This window comes from Acartia tonsa, chromosome 12 (assembly GCF_053477335.1).
Source record: "Acartia tonsa isolate MP-2025a chromosome 12, ASM5347733v1, whole genome shotgun sequence".
Taxonomy (NCBI): domain Eukaryota; kingdom Metazoa; phylum Arthropoda; class Copepoda; order Calanoida; family Acartiidae; genus Acartia; species Acartia tonsa.
The window spans coordinates 26,321,655-26,341,907 of record NC_137271.1 but is presented as its reverse complement, the minus strand read 5'-3'; the positions used below and the strand labels follow the sequence as shown (position 1 = coordinate 26,341,907).

General features: G+C 34.2%; 2 protein-coding genes across 2 annotated transcripts in view; both read right to left on the bottom strand.

Moving 5' to 3' along the window:
• The window catches only part of LOC145333414 (uncharacterized), a 56,900-nt gene extending 54,490 nt beyond the window's left edge, over nt 1-2,410 (bottom strand). The window contains exon 1 of the mRNA XM_080178532.1: nt 1,882-2,410. Within this exon, the coding sequence (XP_080034658.1) occupies nt 1,882-2,263 (382 nt within the window). The 5' untranslated portion in view covers nt 2,264-2,410. The remainder of the gene's footprint in view (nt 1-1,881) is intronic.
• Nucleotides 2,411-6,665: 4,255 nt separating this feature from the next.
• LOC145334752 (uncharacterized) lies at nt 6,666-12,996 on the bottom strand. The gene is made up of 7 exons (XM_080180350.1): nt 12,881-12,996; nt 12,137-12,239; nt 10,921-11,081; nt 9,987-10,094; nt 8,621-8,663; nt 7,513-7,597; nt 6,666-6,797 (listed from the first exon to the last, which is right to left on the bottom strand). The coding sequence occupies exons 1-7, from the start codon at nt 12,893-12,895 to the stop codon at nt 6,722-6,724; spliced, it is 591 nt and encodes a 196-aa protein (XP_080036476.1). The 5' UTR covers nt 12,896-12,996; the 3' UTR covers nt 6,666-6,721.
• Nucleotides 12,997-20,253: the final 7,257 nt, after the last annotated feature.

The following is a 20,253-nucleotide window of genomic DNA, read 5'->3' as shown; positions in this document are numbered from 1 at the left end:
AGACATGTATATAAGCCAATATTTTATTTTTATTTTTGGTATCTTAGGTATAACGTAAAATATTTTTAATATTACAATAGAAATAAATCGCACTTCTTATGAATGTAGGTACATTTATGGTGTTTAAGAGAAATAGGATAAATATAGATGTTAGGGGCGAAGCTCCTAGATGCTTATAGGTTATACGTGAATATATTTACAGAGGAAATTTAGCTTGCTAATATGAACTTTATTTATTGGTCAATTCGTTCATCCAGTAGGATCAGGGGGGATGGGGTAAATGGGTAGACATGTGGTATCGTTATTTAACGAACTGTGAGTATTACTTTATCAGAGTACATGAAAATCTAGTACAACATCCACATAATAATAAATCGATTCTTATGGTTTGATATAAAATAAAATTCTACATTATGGCTTACCACAGCTGCTCTAATTTGAATGTGCTTTTCAAGAAAGCTCTCGCCTACTCTAGTATTATTTTTAGAATGTTTAGGTACACCCCTGGATTATAGGGGCGAAACCGTAGCCTGTTCAAGAGCTGTTTAAAATGCATATATTAACTTTAACTACAGAAGTGCAGACAGTTAAATTTATTACTTTATAGAAAAAAAAACAAGAACAATTATGTCAATAAGTATAGCAACATAAATCATTGTTTTTTTGTATGTCAATTTAATAAACAAGCTTAGATGGCTATCAATATAGAAAATAACATAATATTAAAAATGTATGGTTTATTTTACTGGCTGAATTTTTTTATTTTAGTTAATGTTTCCCTCCTTGGGTATTCCTATATAAAAGTAACAGTATGTCTGTGTGTCTGTTTGTACCAAAAGATACCACTAACCGTTGAACTAACATGGTTCTCTCTACAATGTAGTTTCTCAAAGGTTATGGAAAGGTTTATAGGTATCTATCAACCCCCATCCAAGAGAAAACGAACCTAGAAGAAAATGCAACGCCATTTTATTTCTTCTTTTTTTCAATCTAAAATTGAATGTGTGGGATTTAACTCCTCCCCCCCCCCCTCTACACACAAGTGCCCCTAGAGGCCTCTAGGGGGCGTAACCGCTAGAACTTTACTAGACTTGAGTAACATATACAAGGGTAAATTAAACATTAGCTACGCTGTTAGAAATAGATAGCTAAAAATCCTTGAAAATAGGGTAAAAAATGGCATTTTTCAAGGTATTGAATTGGTTAATTTTGGTCCATCAATCTTTCGATATGGGCTTTAAAAAGAGTACTTTGAAAAAAGGTGGAAAGAGGTGACTTTAGTAACATAGCTGCTCTTTAATAAGAATAGCACCTCCTTCATTGTTATGTTATTCAACAGTATCAATATAAATCAAGTAGAATAAATAAAACGCTCGCTACTTTTGATATAATTGTCCTTGTCAATATATTTGGTTTTTGCATAAGATTTTAAAAGAGGTTATTATATATTCGATATATTGTTACTTGGATATTGCACCAGCTTTTCTTGTACCCTAATAAAGAGATACTCACAGCTGGCTAAAATAACGATACCCCCATCCCCATCCTATTGTTTGAAGTAACTGACTGATAATTGAGGCCCATTTTAGCAACCTAAATTGACGAAAAATATTCTCATCTCAATAAATCCACGTATTCTATATCTTTTGTTATCTTTTCCTATAACATAAGTAAGTTTATTTTTGTCTGAAGCCAAAGATCTTATTAAAAAATGGTCCAAATTGGTTGTACTTTTTAGGGAAAGCTTTATAAATGCCTTAGGTGGTTTAGGCTATTTTCCTGCAGTTCCCCAACCCTCTTATAGAGGCTAGGGACGAAGTAACTAGTACAACATACAGGGTAAATAATAGAATAAATTCATAGATCAAATAAAAAATGTACCTTCTTCCTTTTCCATAATTTCAACGTCAGCTACATCATTATCAGTCTCCAAAACATTGATATTATCAAGAGGATCACTCAAATCGTTCTCTATGTCAATGACATCAATATCTGACTCATTAGAATCATGATTATCAAGCTGGATAATATCACTTGAGTCAGCTTCAACGTTTATGATTTCATTCTCAATTTCTTTGCAGCTACTTTGTGGCGGCCAAAAGCTGTTTGTGGGCGCGCTGTCAAAGAAAAAGCTGCTGCCGCAGCCAGCCGTCGATGATAAGCGGCTGTTTTCAGCCGCTTTATCTCCAAAATCTGGGCTGCCAAGCTGCAGCTCTTCCTGCTGTTGCAACAACTCTTGTTGCAGCAAAAATATTCGCGGCATTTTTTTGACAAAATTTTTTCACAGATTTTTTATTGCACAATTTTTGTTAACTTGCGGATTTTTTTATGTTTTTTTGGGGTGTTGGTAGTTTTAAAGTTTTTTAGTTTTTACCATCTTGTCTGCTCCTTACCCGACCAAGATGTCTACATGATTGGAACATCGAATCAACAATTTCCCCCCATTTCAGACTTTCGTATGGTGTGTGCCTCTTTCAAGAATCAACCCTCCCCCCTCCTCCAAAACTTCTAGGGGTAGGAAAGGTGTTCAATAAACCTTCCCTTGACTCCAAAGTTCCTACCAATCCTCTTCCAATTTTTACGCTCCCCCTTTTGATTTCGTTGAGCTCTCCAGTCCAAAGCTAAGAAAGTCCAACTAAAATACAAAACGGCTAAGATTTGAAAAACAGCAAAACTTAAAAGAAAACCTGCGAAAATGTGTTCTTAAAATACTAAAAGATATTTTTAACCGCTTCCCGATAATTTATCCTTTCAGTTAAGCTTATATAGATTAACATCCTCTGGATCTACTACTTAAATACTATTTTTTTTTAGCTATTGTAAAAGTTTTTTTTGCTAAAAAGTATATTGTATACTTGTAGAACCAAAACATCCACATATCATCAAAAGAAAGCTGCCAAACAAAGGGGGTGGGGGGGGGGGGAGAAATCACAATAAAAAAGAATCCTGTTTGGAACTAATAAATTTTAAAAAGTGAAAAAAATGTTTTTTAATTTCCAGTATGGCTTCAAAACCGATTGTTATCCGATGGATTAGAACTGGTTCTCAGCCATACTGAAAAATCATGCATAATATCGTATTATAGACAATTTTCTTCGAATATTAGAATGGAAATCATAAAATTAATGAGCAGTTTTGTTATCCCGAGCCTTCGGCCCTCCGGCATCAAATTAATATCCTCGGGATGCTGACTATAATATGATGCTATAAATAAATATCTCCAACTTTTTTCTTCTGTGTAATAGAGTATTATAGAATAAAATTGGTAGGGGGAAGTGAAGGGTTGTGCTTCATAGTTTTCTACGAGGTAGGGGGGGGGGGGGGTGGTGATTAGCCCTCCCCTTTCCTCGCCTGAAAGCACACACATATGACTTGAGTTTGCCTCTTACATATTTACTTCTTTAAATATATTGAGAAAAAAAATTATAGAGAAATACTTCAATTTCAAATTCCAAATGTAGAATATAAAAATTCTTTTTAAAAATATTTTTTGGGGGTTGGTGGCATTGCCCATAGAAATAGTAACCCCCCCCCCCTTCCCGAAAAAAATAGAAATAAATCGTGAATAAGCTGAAATTGAAACTGGAAGTTTTATCTCCCAAACTTCCCCTCATTGAAGTACCAATAAAGACCTCTACGGGCGAGCTATATTTTTTTGTGAGGGTTGACCTATCCTCCCTTCAAAAAAAGACCTAAACTAGACCTATATAAAGTTTCCCTTAAGAGTAGAACCAAATCACAATGCTCTATAGTTTTTTACTACATCTACTGTCCCACCAGTAAGACTTTGCCAGTAAAAGTGGGGAAGTTGGTAAAAATAAGCATAAAGGGGAGGTTTCACCTGTAGATTCTCCCCTTTTTGTATCTTGCAATTCCTCCCCCTTTTCATGCCTACCAAAGTATTGGCGATCTGTCAATAAAATAACCCCCCCCCCCCTTTTTCCCTTTTGATATTCTTTCAATAGATATATAATATACGTGGACGTTATGACATATTATAATTGTCGTCAATTGCTAATATGGAACTCATTTATTGGTCCGTTTGTTCATCCAGTATAAGATGAGGGGATGGTAAAGGGAAGGGATGGGGAATCGTTATTTTAGCCCGCTGCGTGTTAAACTTAATAGAGATAGTGAAAATCTGGTGTAAGATCCAAGTTATAATATATCCATTATTCTTCCCCACAACCCCCATTCCCTTTTTTCACCACCTTCTTACCCCTTTCCCTTTCCCAGCCTTTCTATAGTTAGAGCGGCTACTAAAGCCTGAAATTTCGGCCTGTTTCCACCTATGCTTCAAATAACAAGGATTAACACGGACTTTAGAAAATTTTGATATAAAATTAAATTTAATTGGGAAAACATTATGATTAAAATATTATTATTAATCACGGAAAATATTAAAATCTAAATTTTTTTTTGATTTGTATAAAGTCCATGTTAATCTTTGCTTGATTTAAAATGCCTAGTGTGGTTTATATTCAGAGGTTATTGCACTTTTGGTTCGAGTCCCCCTCCTTCCCTCACTTCCCCACAGTTTTTCTCTTTCTCAAATTTTTGTATTTTTATTTTCTTTCTCTCTCTCTCTCTCTTTCTCTCTCTCTCTCTCATTCTCTATCTATCTATCAATTAGTGTACATAAGTAAATAAAATGTACATTACATAATAAATAGTTACTAAAATAGTTAATTTCAATCCCCAAAAAAATTTAGATTATGTTTTATTATCTTACAAGAGGAGGGGGGAGGTTAAAAATACCCCTGTAAGACTAACAACCCCATAAAAATACATAAGTAAAAATCACCAAATGCATTTTACCCCTTACCTCCCCCCCCAAAAAAAAAGCCTATATAAATGTTAAATTGGAGGGGGGTGGGGAGAGAAAAAAGGCCCCGCGTAAAAGAGGAATAAAAAAAGGGTTGGTATTTTTATATCATATGCTAACAAGCATCGCGTACTTTTTAGAAGAAAAAACTACTTTTTTTTGTGTCGAATCATATGAAAATAAAATATAACAGATTATTAGAAAAAGACAGTCAACACAATTTGGTTGATTAATTATTTAAGATCATTTTTGCTAATTAAATTATTTTTTAAATTTTCCACAGCAAAATTTGTATATTAACCCATCCCATGTTAAAGGGATGACACAATGGCCGATAAATTGATGTACAGCCCCAATGATGATACACAAAATTACCCCATTTGTAGATTACAATTTGTGATTGAAATGTTTGGACACTCAATCTAAGGAGCCCAATCAATCAAAGTCCCCAAAGTTGTTAAACCAACGAAAAAGAAAACGTTAACATAAAACTTTTTGGGACTAGTGTAATTACCAGCTCAATGTCCCCTCCCTCCCTGACTCCTGACTCCGTGCCTTTTTGTTTTCAAAATAATCGTGCCAAATTTTATATTGATATGAATATGCTAATGTAGTGTTGAATATTTTGTATAAAATTTTGGCGGATACGCCCCTAGAAGCCTCTAGGGATATTCGAAGTGTGATGGGGAAATGTCGACCCTTTACCCATTTTCACTTAGCGTTTTAAAAAGAAAAAAAAATAATTTTGGTTTGGTAGGTCTTTGGGAGGGTGAGGTACCCTACCTTCTACCCCAAACAGTTAAAAAATCTTCCCTGGACCTATAAAAAGCTTCAATGTAAAGGAGAACCATATCAGTTCAGCGGTTAGCGAGATCATTCGCTACAGACTAATAAAGCTCACTACATTATATAATAGGATATGAATTGATTTTTGTATAAAATCGAATATACAATACATATTTAAATGTCGACAACATAAATCCACTAAATTTTAACAAGAAAAGTAATCTTGAGCTTTTTTACACAGAAAATTATACAAAATACAAAATAAAAAGGTTGCGTGACTTATAATATTCATTATTAGTTTTGTCTGCCTGGAGCTTAAAAGATTTTTGAAATTGTTGATTTTTTTCCTTTTTCTCGAACAAATTATTTTAACAATTGAATAGCATAATAAAAGCAGCTAAAAATCTGACCTTCATGTTTTTTATACTTAATTATGCTCCATATTGATGGGAATGTTGATTAGAAGTTCAGCTGTCTATCTATCAAGTTTGTAAGATCCAACGAATGAATTATCAGTTATTGCCTGAGTCAGAATTAAATACCCTAACTAAAATTTAAACCATATTTTACCTAAGTAAAGACTATTACATATATGAAAAAAGTTCATGGCAAAATATGATGCTGTTGTCACAATCAACATCCAGGTAAAAATGACTTGTGACAAGCTGTACACTTACATTTTAAGACAAGTTCTGATTTAAAATTTTGCGGTTGTCAGGCAAATTCCAAGGAAGAGATTAAAGCATTTATCATATTTTAACTTTTAAATTTAATTTTAAAATTGATCATTTGAAAACAATATTAATATCTATATGTGCTAAAGTCCATGGCATTACTAGAGTCAAAAGGATAAAAATATTTTTGTATTATTTAATGATGAAAAGAATTTTTTTTGAAAAACTACCACTTGTTTATGTATATTTTACACTTTAGGATAGATTTTAGGTCTTTTCTTTTGATGCATTATTTTTGTGTAACAGGTTAACAGGATGATAAAATTATCAATAATTGTCATATCTCTATAGTTATCTAACAAAAAAAAATCAAAACATTATTTTAAGTTAACTTGATATATTTTTAATAAAATAGTTTTTATAAAAACCAAAAAGTTTACAACAATTCGATGGGTGAGTGAGTTGTATGATTATCGCATTGAATATCGTCGACACAGAAATCATGTAGGTATCTGAAAATAAATTAAACTTTAGTATTGCTATTGTATTTTTATATTAAGTGGCGAGGACCCTTTTCGTCTGATAGCAAAATGCATATTTTTACAGACTTGTGTTTATAATTAGCTAATATTTAAAGACCCAATTGAAAGTCGGCACAGGGTCCCCATATAATTGGTAGAGTTACATAAAGTTTGTATGCCCTCTATTCTTTTACTTTAATCTCATATCAACAGTTTGTAAATTATGGAAGTCGTGCAGTACAGTCGGAGCAGATTAATTTCATTAATTTCAAAGATTTTAATGTTTTTGAATATGTTAGAAACATTATATTTGTAATTTTTCAAGACCTTTCAAAAGCTTGAAGAATTTTTGCAGTAATTAAATGAATCAAATCTTGTAATTGATACAGAATATAAGTGAAGATTATGACATGGGGTAAATTGTCATCAATTTAGCTTGCTTACATGGAACTCATTAATTGGTCAGTGTTTTCATCCATTAGGAGGGGATGGAATGGGGTAAAGGGGATGGAAGGGGGAACTTGTTATTTTAGCCCAGTGCGTGTTTTAATGTACTAGAGAACATGGAAATCTGGTATAAGACAAGTAACTATAAATCCATTCTATTAATATATACAAATTTTATGTACAGAAAAAAACATTATTATAAAACTTTAGAGACTAGTGTAATAAACAGCCCAATGTCCCCTCCCTCCCTTGTTAGTACCTGTGTAGTTGACCAGCCAGATGTTCCATGGCAACAGGCAGGACAAGCTCCAGACCAGTCTGACATTGTTCCAACATGTCTTCACCTAAACATTTGAAAAATATTTAAAGCTATATTTTGCAAGATTTTGCTATGTAAAGGAGAGAAAAGCTGTATTTTTCAAGATTATGCTATGTAAAGGAAAAAAAGCTATATTTTGCAAGATTTTGTTATGTGAAGGACAGAAAAGCCATGACAAGCTCCAGATTTTGCTATGTGAATGGAACAAAATAATACTGAAAAATGATGCATAGAATCATATTACAGACAATTTTCCACAAATATTAAAAGAAAAATCATAACATTGATACCAGTTTTGCTATGTCGGCCCCTTGGCCTCTCAGGGCTAACAAAACTGGGTTTAATTTTATATATTTTACATTTTAATATCCATGCAAACCTGTCTAAAATACAATGCAGTAAAAATGTATATTTAAATTCTACAAAAAAATATTATGTAAAAAAAATCTTCCAAAATACTTGAAAAATATACTAAATAAATTTAATTTTAGTTTTAACTTTATTTAACATTGAGTTTGTAATTTCTGAGTTCATATTTTGTTTATGAGTATTATCATTATTATTTCTCGTATTCATTCGAATCCGGTGGATAGGAACCACCAGTTTTTTTAGCCGGTGCCTCCGGCACCTCGGGGCTAAAAAACTCGTTTTAATCTTATAATTGTACATTCTGTATCCGCGGAAACTAAATAAAAAGCAGACTATAAATGTTTGAAGGGATTGGGCAAAAATGAACAATTAATATGATGGACTGTATTGTTAAAGGCATTTAGCCGCAATAATCCTTATAATAAAGTAACAGGATGTGTGTTTGTCTGTTTGTTTGTACCGAAGGACCCCAGTAACTGCTGAACCGATCAGGTTCTCCTTAACAGGGTAGCTTCTCATAGGTTCAGGAAGGTTTATAACTGTTTTGGGGGAGGGTATCAAGAAATAATAAACTTGTCTAAACTGAGATGTTTAACACGTTTGACATTAAAAAAATATTACTGAGCTACAGTATTTATAAGGATTTTTAAGTACAAACAATAATAATTTTGATCCTTACCAAACTCTGCGCAGAATTCGCTGCCAACAAAGGCCTCAACAACCTTAACAACAGAATAATAAATCCTACATTCTTACATTAAAGAAACATGATGCTTGACTGTCCTTGTGGAAGTCTGTCTTTATAGCTTTCTTAATTGCATCTAAAGGCCTCTAGGCCTAGGGCGTATCATTTATTAATTAAAAAAGTTTTAAAACGGCTAGACCGACGATTTAAGAATTCTCAGAAGAGTTTCACATTGTTAAAGGTCAGGTTTGAATATATTTGGTGTTGGTTATTTACTAAGTATATTTGCGATTACTTTTATTTAATGAAATCTTCCAATTTTTAACATGTACAAAACGGCCTGCTTAATTGCTTCAAGATCCATGTCAGATCTATATAGGAAATAAATGTCTATAAACGAGCTCAAGTTTTCCAAGGAATATATGATTAAAACTCATAGTGCTCCAATAATCCATAATAAACTCTCATTGCCCAGAACGATAAGACCCATTATTTTACTTTATTAAAAATAAATTCATTTTTTTCATTTCATGTTGCTATTTACCTTATATTGATGTATTTAATTTCTAATCATAAAAAAGAAAATTTAAATTTATAATATGATAAATTTAAGAAAACTATGTTTTAAAAGAATTCGATTGTGGCGACATTTTGTGTGTTCAAATATTAAACTAAAATTGTAATCATCATCATTAACCCTTTGGTGATGGAAATGTAAAGAAAAAAATATAATTTAAAAAAATCTTTTAAAAATCATTTAAATTATTAAATATTTACTTTCTTTTAGATAGTAATGCCGGGTGAGGAAAATAGATTTATTGAGAAATAGATATGCATATAGAAAACTAGCCAATAGGGAGATAATTATATCGAGCCAACTCTAGTAGCTAACTAACCTTGATATATAAGGTAAAAAAATGCAATTCCATTCAATTTTTTGAAAACATATAAAAGTTGCGGACCACAACAATCAATAGTTGGACAAACCGATCAATAAATTATGTAGCAGGTGTTCAGTGGTTATAAAAAAATGTAGAAAGTAAAAAAACACTAAACCTTTTACTATAAATATACATTGGTCTTTTATAGCATGACAAACAGGCCGACGGACCAAGTAAATCATTTACTGGATATATTTTTACAAAATTTTTAGATTTATTTTGAAAAACAGCCGAGAAAATCACATTATTTCCCTAATAATGAACAGACGGACAGACAAATTAAATTTAAGAGTACCTTCGCTACTTAAAATCTATTACTTAGGAGGTATCTATATTTCTTTTTTTCTCTCAATATATAACCTTGGTGTCTGTTTATCTTTTTATTTAAATAGGCTTCGCCACTAGCAAATATTGCTTACCATGATCTGAATCTCAGGGTCAGCCATTTTGTCCAGCTCCATGTTCATAACATTCTCACAGTCGTGGCACAGCACATTGCGGGCCTCGGTCATATTGCCACAGGACTCCTGCATAGTAAAATATTTATTATAGACAGCTTTCAGTGGATGTTAAAATAAAAAAGATAAAAACCAGTTTTGTTAGATCTAAGAAGCCGAGGACAAAACTGGTATTAATTTCATGATTTTTGATATTGTATGTAATAAGAAGCTATGCCTCTAGCATTTATTAAAATATCATAAAACCATGCAGTGGCCCACATGAAACTTTCCTAAACACAATTAGTGGTTGAAACTTTAGACGCTCAACTTTATGATCGAACTAATTAAAATTCAAAAAAAGTCCCTAAAGTTGTTAAACCAACAATTGAGAAAAGTAGTTATAAAACTTTCGGGACTAGTGTAATAAACAACCCAACGTCCCCTCCCTGCCTGAATCTTGCAGCTTTAATTCATACTAGTAGCTTTACACCTAGCCTTTTGTGGATCGCGAAGGTGGCTAGATAAATAGCTAAAATCATCCAAAGACATTAATCAAGCTTTCCTGAAAAGTACAGTCAATTTTACAAGCGGTTTCTGGGATCTTTTGCGCAACACACCGTTACTTATAAAGTAGCTTTGTTCTTGGAGGTAGGGGACATTGCGCTGTTTATTACACTAGTTCCAAAAGTTTTATTATAAAGTTTTCTTATTCTTTGACTTAACCACTTAGCAGACTTTAGAGAATTTTGATTAGTTGGTTTATTAAGTCGGTCATCCAAAAGTTTCAACTACTGTAATCTACAGAAAGAGTAATTTTGTGTATTATCATTGGGAATGTACATCAATTTATCAGTCATTGTCTTATACCTTTAGATCCCTGAGCTTTGATACTAAATAAAAAATGTTAACTAACCATGCACAAGTTGTTAGAGGCAAAGAAACCGTTGTCGGGGTTGAACAGGTTAACGGCAATGGCGGCCCAAAAGTCGGGCAGATTCTCTTCGCAGTTCATCTCAGCGGGCACAGCGTGGCACACGTGCTTGCTGATGATATCAAGCTCAAGTGCAATACCATCTAAATATTAGAGTAAAACACTAGAGTAAGAAAGGTTTTAATTACTGTATTTCCCCATCGCAATGACCTTGTGCCGACTCTCAATTGGGTCTTTGAAAATCAACTAATGGTAACGGTGATATTAACACAGTTAAGTAGCAGAAAACAATTTTCTAGCAGACGAAAAAGTTCATTGAAAAAGGGGAGGAGGTTTTTATCTGTATATAATCTATACTAAAGATTTGTTAATCCTATTATATAAAGTAGTAAGGTTTTATTTTCTGAAGTTTAAGATTTTTATAACTTCAGAACTGATTTAGCTCTCCCTTATAGGATGGTCTCATAGGTCTTGGGATTGATTTAGTCTATTTTCTTCCTCTATCTTACCCCTTTGAAGACAGAGTCCCTACATTCTTGGGGCGCATCCGCTAGTTTTCTTTTATGTAAACCTTTAGTAAATACTTAAGTTTTTAGTAACGAAGCCTTTCTATGATTACTACTAAGCCATGGCCCCCAAATTTGCTAGGAATCATGTAAAGGTTTCGTGATTTTTTCTCGAATTAATTTAGTTTTTGGTTACAGCTGTGTCCGTCTCTCTGTAAGAAAAAGAAAGTGGGAGACATGAATTTGATTCATTTTTATTAGATTCCAAGTTACCAATGAGCATCCAGTGTCTAATTTACTTGGTCCCTCGGTCTGTCGGCCATGATATAAATGACTAATGAATATTTATTTGAAAAGGTTTCGTGATTATTTACTTTTATTGATTTTTTTACTTATTGTGGATGTTGTCAACCTTGTTTCTAACTAAACATTTTAATATGATGTCATTGTAAGCGCAGCTCTATATATAACTACTAGCGGCTGCCTCTCTCTGCTTCTAGAAAGGAAAGGTAGAAAAATAGCGCAAAACCAAATCAAGACTTGAATCTGAAATACAAATTAGCCTAGAATTACCCCAGGACCTATGTGAAGATTCCCTGAAATGGAGAACCAAATCGGTTCAGCAGTAATAGAAATCTTATGCTACAGACAAAATATAATCTTACTACTTTATATTATAGGATGGTTGTTACCTTCTGAGCTAAGAGCAGCACTAGAAACCTGAGCAATCATCTCATAGTCTTCACACATCAGCTCGGCAGAGCTAAGGCCGACTACGGCAAGCACAGGAGCAACCTTAACAAAACAACCTCCATAACAGCAAAGCTTAAATGAAAGGACAAACGAACTTTAACATTTGTAGTGTGTCAGAACTGAATAAGCAGATTATTAATGCAAAACTGCTTAAATACATGATACTGTTTAAGGACAATATATTTTTAGGACTTGATTATTAGCCTATGGTTAATGCTTTTCTTAAGTTTTACATATTTCTTTTATTGTAAGGCTAAGGAAATCTTAACTTATATGCTATACTAAGAAATTGATAATAAGGGAGGGAGGGGACATAATTTTATAATATTCGTTGGCTCGATAACTTTGGGGCCTTTTTCGAATTTTTAATTAGTTTGTGAATTAATTTGAGTGTCCAAACGTTTCAACCACTACTTGTAATCTACAGAAGGTGTAATTTTGTGTTTAATCATTGGGAATGTACAAAAATTTATCGGCGATTGTCTTATCCCTTTAGATCATTGCTTTCAAAAATTCAAAGAACAATTAAAGTATGTCAGCCATTACCACTTTTAATATAATAAAGGTATATGACATGTCGATGATATATCAGCTATTATAACTTATTCGTTTAAAAGTTTATAAATTTGCGAGATCTTTCGTTACACACAGACAGACAGACATTGTAAATGTATAATGTTTACCTTCAAGAAATTCATGATTTATAGTAATGTAATGAGTTCAGTTAAACTAAAGATTAAAATTGTAAATCAATTATTTTATATTTTTACATATCTTTAAAAGAAAATCTTTCAAAAAATTGTTATTGTACGTCAGTCTGTCTGTATAGCTGCAAAAGCGTGACAAAAATACAGGTATTTTGTTGATTAATAATTCTTATTGGCCAAAAAAGCCTATTTCCTATTATATGAAGTAGACATTTTTTTGCCCGTAGCTTAATATTTCGCCTACTAAACAGATTGAGTTTAAGGACGCTTCATATAGGTCCCCGGATGGTTTAAGGCTATTTCATTTTAAATTTTAAGTCTTGAGATAGATAAAAAGGATTTTTTCTAGCCACTTTTTGCGCATTTAATTACAGAGCCCCTAGATGCTAGGTGCGCACCCGCTAGTTACCAATATAATAACAGGATTTCATGTTTTTTACTATTTTTTGTGGGAGGGTACCTCCACTCAACCCCCACACGAGAAATCGCCTCAGATTGTCTAAATAATTGGCGGCTAAACGTTTATAACCGTCCGGCTAAACATCTTGTAAATAGTTCCGGATGCAGGGATCTAAAGGGATAAGACAATGGCCGATAAATTGATATCCTCAAATGTTGATACACAAAATTACCCCTTCTGTAGATACCAATCAGTAGTTGAAACTTTTGACACTGAACTTTAAAAAAAACAGGGACAAATAAATCAACCAATCAAAATTCAATAATAGTCCCTAAAGTTATTGAGCCAACAAATAAGAAAATAAAAATTTGGGGATCCTAGTGTCTACGATTATTGTCATCCTGGTTATATGACACTTTACGTATAATTGCTATAATCTTTTTCACGTGAAATTTTGTAATTTGTTTTACTTAACCTTTAGATGATTTTTTAAAAATATATTAATTTATGTTTTTTTTTTATAGAAATAAAAGATAAGGGGTAAAATCAACATAGTATAACGTAGCTTATTTATTACAAAACAAGAATAAAATGTTCATAAGTAGCAAAGCGATAATCCCTTCAATACACATTCCATTGTGCCCCCTAGGGGCACTTGAGGTAAGGGGATATTGATTTTGACAACTATTTTTTTTTGTAATTTGGACTTAAAAAGATAAAGTAATTTTTTTTCGTTTTTGGTGGAGGGGTTAGTCGACCGGCAATTTTTTTAAATTTTAGTATTAAGAAGAAATTTTAAAATGTGTTCTTTTGGGGTTTAGCACTTTTTTTTTTGAGTGGGGATTGTAAGTGTCCCACCCCCTAAGAAAGTAGCTTAAAATTATCACAGGACCCATAGGTATATATCCTAAAGAGTAGAGTCCAATCAGTTTAGTGTTTACTAAGATCTTAAGCTTCAGACAGACAGACAAACATCGTTCTTCTTTATCATAGATATAAAATAACAACGTGGTTTTATCATCTAGAGTTAAAAATCTCGGAAAACACTGTACTTGATTGGTTGCACTTTTTATGGAGGCTTTATAAATGTCTTAGGGTGGTTTTAGGCTATATTTCTGATCAACTCAGCCCCCACCCAAAGACTTATGGTGAAGCAACTGGTCTTGTTATAATATATTATTACAAGAGTGGGGAGTTGAATTCGATAACCCAATTCTTTACTTTTGATTCTTTTAAAGTAAAATTTTTTTTTGGAGGCGAAATTTTTTTTTGGGAGGTTGGACAACCTACCCCCCCCCCTAATTTCAAATTTTTGTTTCAAAAAAACATTTTTTTTTTTTTGGGGGGGGGGTGATAATTATTTTCTAGGGGCGATTTCTCTTGGGATGTTGTTGGTACCCTCCCCCTAAATAGTTATAAACTTTCCCAGGACCTATCAAAAGCTACCATGTCAAGGAGCACCCGATCGGTTCAGCAGTTTGCGAGATCCTTCCGTACAGACAGCCAAACAGAGAGACATCCTTTACTTTATTATAAGGATTATTTTTAGTAAAGACGACTTTATGATATTTGAGAATATATCAGTTTCTTGTAACAAATACGACATTTAAACATTTCTCAAAACTATTAAAAGTAATTCTTTTGTTGACATATTTTTCAGTTAATCTTTCCTACATTATAGAGTCGGTGCTTTAGTTTTCTGTTTAATTATGTCTGTAACAAAGATAACGATAACCGCTGAACCAATATGGTTTGGTTGGGATTATAATATGTTCAGCGAAGGTTTTTAACTATTTTTAGGTAGGCTACGTCCCCCCTTCCAAAAGGAATCGGAAGGAAACCCTGCATATTTTTGGTCGGACGAATAAAGAATAACCAAACCATACAAAATAAAAGGTTCTCAGAGTGGCTGCGCTAATAAAAAACATACTTTTTTCTGTATTACAAGGTTTTATAAATCATGAGTTTATAAAATGATTTATTTTTAGCTAAGCTACTATATAATCTATTGCTTGGGCTTTAATTTCCGTATTTAGTTGACTGCACTATTTCTCCCATAATGGTGCTATAGGATACAAGTATTCCAGGGAGTGAGGGGACATTGGGCATTTTTTTTTATAACGTTTTCTTATTCGTTCACTAAACAACTCTGGGAACTTTTATTGAAGTTTGATTGGTTGGATCATTAAGTTCAATGTTCAACCACTAATTGTAATCTGTAGATGGGTAATTTTGTGTATCATATTTGGTTATGTACTTTAATCCCTTTAGGTCCCATTCCCTGCAGTTATTAGCAGATGGGAAAATATATATTTCAAGTTTATTTTTTTTTTTTTTGATGGATATATGTATAATCCAGACAACTACCTTGGAGCCAGTGTTGGGGACCTTTTTAGTCTGCTAGCAAGTTCCTTTCTGCTCTTTTGTAACGACTTTGCTGTGTTAATATTTCCGACGCTTTTGGCTGATGTTCAAAGACCTATTTGAAAGTGGGAACAAGGTCCATGTGGTGGGGACATACAGTTATTTAATCTCTTACCCTTCTATTGTTTTACGTAAATACGATATAAGAAGAAATTTTATAGCGAATAGCTTCAATATTTTCTGCAAAATCTATTTTACCTACAGTCTGCGAGATCGGTAACCATTTTAAACCTGGCATACCAGTAGGTTTATGTTTGTCTACTGCTTAAAGTTTTCTTTGCAAAGTATCTTAATATATATCATCCTTGTTTTTTTTTAATGATAAACTTTGTTTTTTTTTATACCTTTTAACATTGTTTTCTTTAGCACTTGATATTTAAATGAATGTATAAACTTTTTAACTTTTGTGTTATATAGCTGGAATTTTTTGTGAAGATTCCTTTAGTTTATGCTATAAACATGTAAGACTATGTAAAGATTTATAATCCAGACAACCACCTGCCCCAAGTGTTAAAGACTCTTTTCGTCTGGAGAAGGATATCCCCCTCCCCCCCAAAAAAGAAAAATATTTATTTCTTTTTTAAAGAACTAGCAGTTATTCCCCAAGAGGATTCTAGGGGCAAATCAGAAAAGAGGAAGGGACGATTTCTTTTTTGAGGGTGGAGGTAAATTATCTAATAATAATTCAAAACTTTCCCTGGATCTACAAGTAGCTTCACTGCAAAGGAATCCCATATCTGTTAAGCAGTTACAAAGATCCTTTGCTACAGACAATAATCTTACTACTTTATGTAATAGGATTAAACAAACACTCAACTAATTTACAATATATGACAGGATAAATATTGAACAAACAAATTAGAAACGCTGATTTTAAAGACGGCAAACAAACAAAAATGCTATTCAAACAAAAGTCACATGTTTTAAGTCCTTATCTTAATCAAAGAAAGTTAAGCAATAATCTAGGAAAAAACAGTGTCAGCCGCTTGAATAAATTGACATATTAATAATGTTTGTGATATGTTGATGTTTTGGTCGTTTAGCTCAAAGAGAGAAGGGGCAATGGGCTATTTTTTCAATAGTCCCAAAAATTTTACATTTACGTTTTTTTTTGATTGTTTAAACGTTTCAAACACTAATTTTAGTCTACAAAAGGGGGTATTTTGTGTGTCATCATTGGGGATGTACATTAAGTGCAGTCAATATTCTCTAAAATGGCTATAACATTTGGAATGATTGTGCAGCTATTACCTTTTATGATACAAATAAGGATTTTAATTGCCAATTATCTGAAAAGTTTATATCTTTGAGCTAATTTTTTTTTTTAATTTTATAACTCTGCTAACCCTAAATCTTCATGCGGTTTTTAATATCTTTGTTATGATTCAATCCACGCATATAACGATTGCTTTAATCGTTTTCCAGGTCCCATAACTGTGCTGCTAGACCTTTATTTTTTAAAAATCGGTTCAGAAATAAGGATTTTAGAAGCTATAATATTAGAATATTAGTTGTTTGATCCTTATCCTATTGGGGAGTCTGATGGAGGTCAGGAACAAAGCCTAAAACCAACCCTAAGACATTTATAAACCTTCCCTTAAAAGTGTAACCAAATTGGAACAGTATTAGCAAGCTGTTTTCTTTATCGGCCGGCCGGAAATCGGCCGACTTCGGCCGGATTCGGCCGATGAACATAATCGGCCCAAATTTTCTTCATGTTAAGTTTAAAAATATCGTATTCGGCTATTCCTCAGCCGATTTAGTCGTCTAAGGTGGCAAAAAAATAGTCCTGGTCGTAATAAATTCAAATCCGTTGACCAATCTAAAATCCGTCCACTGGTTGTCGCGTAACGATGTTTTTAAAGTTGTAGACATGATAATAATTGCATAAAATAGAAGTAAAATTTAAAAATACCGTAGCCGGTTATTCCTTGGCCGATTTAGTCGGCCAAGGTGGCAAAAAAATAGTCCTGGTCGTAATAAATTCAAATCCGTTGACCAATCTAAAATCCGTCCACTGGTTGTCGCGTAACGATGTTTTTAAAGTTGTAGACATGATAATAATTGCATAAAATAGAAGTAAAATTTAAAAATACCGTAGCCGGTTATTCCTTGGCCGATTTAGTCGGCCAAGGTGGCAAAAAAATAGTCCTGGTCGTAATAAATTCAAATCCGTTGACCAATCTAAAATCCGTCCACTGGTTGTCACGTAACGATGATTTTAAAGTTGTTATAAATGCTGCGTATATTATAAATATAATAATGTCGTCTTCGAAATGAAATTGTCACTCTAAGAAAATTTTGAACTACAAACAAGTAACAAATGTGATTTAGATGGACCTTTTACCATAAAATTACTTTTTCATAAACTAATTATTATTTAACTACCTTTTTTAAAGTAGCTGCAACCATTTTCCACCCAAAAAAAATTATTGACTGCACTTAATGTACATGTGGTATTCGGCAACCGTGAGCCATGCCTATGGCACCCCTGATCTGGGGTTCGGTGGAGGGTCAATGGCCCTCCCCCGAGTCCTGGGGAAGGGGTCTAGTGACCCCCTCCCTACGCTTAGAATTAATGATTGAATCTGTCATGTTTATTATGGTTAACTGTATTCTTAATTCTCCCCCACCCTTTTCAGGGATGGGGGATCATTATTGCCCAAACTGACCATTGTATATGTATTATTGATGCTTTTATGTTATGATTATTTATTCCTATCCATGTAATTATTGTTTGTTGTATATAGCTTCAGTATCTTTTAAACCTTCAATAAAGTGACAACTGAAAATAGATGTTGATCATTATCTAGTGAAAGCTAGAGAAGCGTAGCTTCTCTATAGTAAGGTGTCCACGTCTGTTACACTGCCGTAATCTAATTGAACTCCGGTGTCTGCCATTTATCCTCGGCGGATACCACAACTTTGGTGTCAGCTGTGTGAGATTACGGCGAACCACAAGTGTAGAGCAGACGCGCATCTGAGGCTAAGGTACTCCCAGCAGTGAATCTGGCAAAACTGACGCAAGCAACCTGAATTACCCACCCTGGACAGCAAAGTTTAACTCTGCATCCGGCAGTTGTGGAAGCGAGACAGCGAAATTTGACGAATAACCGCGAGCAGCGCTGATATCTAACGGAGAATTGAGCGCCAAAAGGGCTGAAACAGGCCTGCGGACCGACTGAAACAAGCCAAATAAGTGTAAACGGCTGGAAATAGGCCAACTTTACTGCAAGAAATAGCAGGATCCGAACCAGTGGCGCTAGCAGGACGGGACATTCCCTGCCGCCATCAGCCGGATTTGGATCAGCGGCGCTAGCAGGACGGGACATTCCCTGCCGCCGATAGGCTGAAACATGCCACATAGCTGCAAGCTGCGAGCTAACAGACGAGTGTAGTGCACCAGAACAGAGAAAAACTACGTCAACTCCGAGTATCCTGAGAGGCTACAACGCAGCCACCCATCTAGAAAAACAGATATTATGTTACATTGCAGGGATTACCACCCTGGTGTGATGGCCAAACAATAGATTTATGAGCAAAGCTTGGCAAACAAATTGTTGTGTTGTGATAAATCTAAGAATAGAACAGGCTTGGATTATTGTGTATTGTGATAACAGCTAAAAATAGAACAGAGTTGGTAAACAAATCTGTTATGCAATTGTGATAAGGACAAAAATAGAAGCTAGATGTAATATAATAAAGACCCTGATATACAATCAAAACATCTCAAGCCCACAGCACAACAACAATACACCCCTTATTCCAAGGGAAAGGGAGGAGCCCCTCTCCATTGAAGGCAAATACAATCAGGGTGATATAATAGATAAGCCTAGGATTAAGAAGAAAAGGCACTATTACACCAGCACACAGTTACCTCCCTCCCTCACAGGGGAAACGGACGGAGTTACCCCCGTCCCCTTACGCGCTTCCCCCTTCCTACCCACACTAGACTAAGTCCGTCTGTAGTGTGGGGCTAGCGATCGGACACACAGAGCGCCATTCACGGGTAGCGCAACAGAGTGCGGAAAATATCATAAATCCAACGGACGAAGCGGACCAATGAGAGAGCGAGTTGAGGGGTGAGAGCGCGTTTTCCCCGTGTGCGCGGATTTGACGGCGCGGACGCGCGTTACAAGGACAGGAGATTCCACGCACACACACACACACACACTCACACCGGAGCGGAGCTACTCCATAGCATTTAACAGGGGTACTTTTAGCAAATAAAGAATTACAAGCTTCTTTCCTTCTAGCTCTAGTGTGATAAAGGAAAACCCAATCAGTTCCTGACAGCAGTTCAGACCCTCAACATCTATCTACCCTACCAGCCTACCCTACAACCTCAGCACCTAACTAGTGATAAGTACAGCTAAGTTATATCTTTGCAACTAAACTACCAACCTAGTGATACAAACAGTGTTGGCTGTTAGGCTAGAAAGCCTCAAGTGACAAACCATTCATTTTAGTACTGTATAACTTCGTGTCCGCCGTTGCACCGTTGACCCAATGGACCAGCATCAAG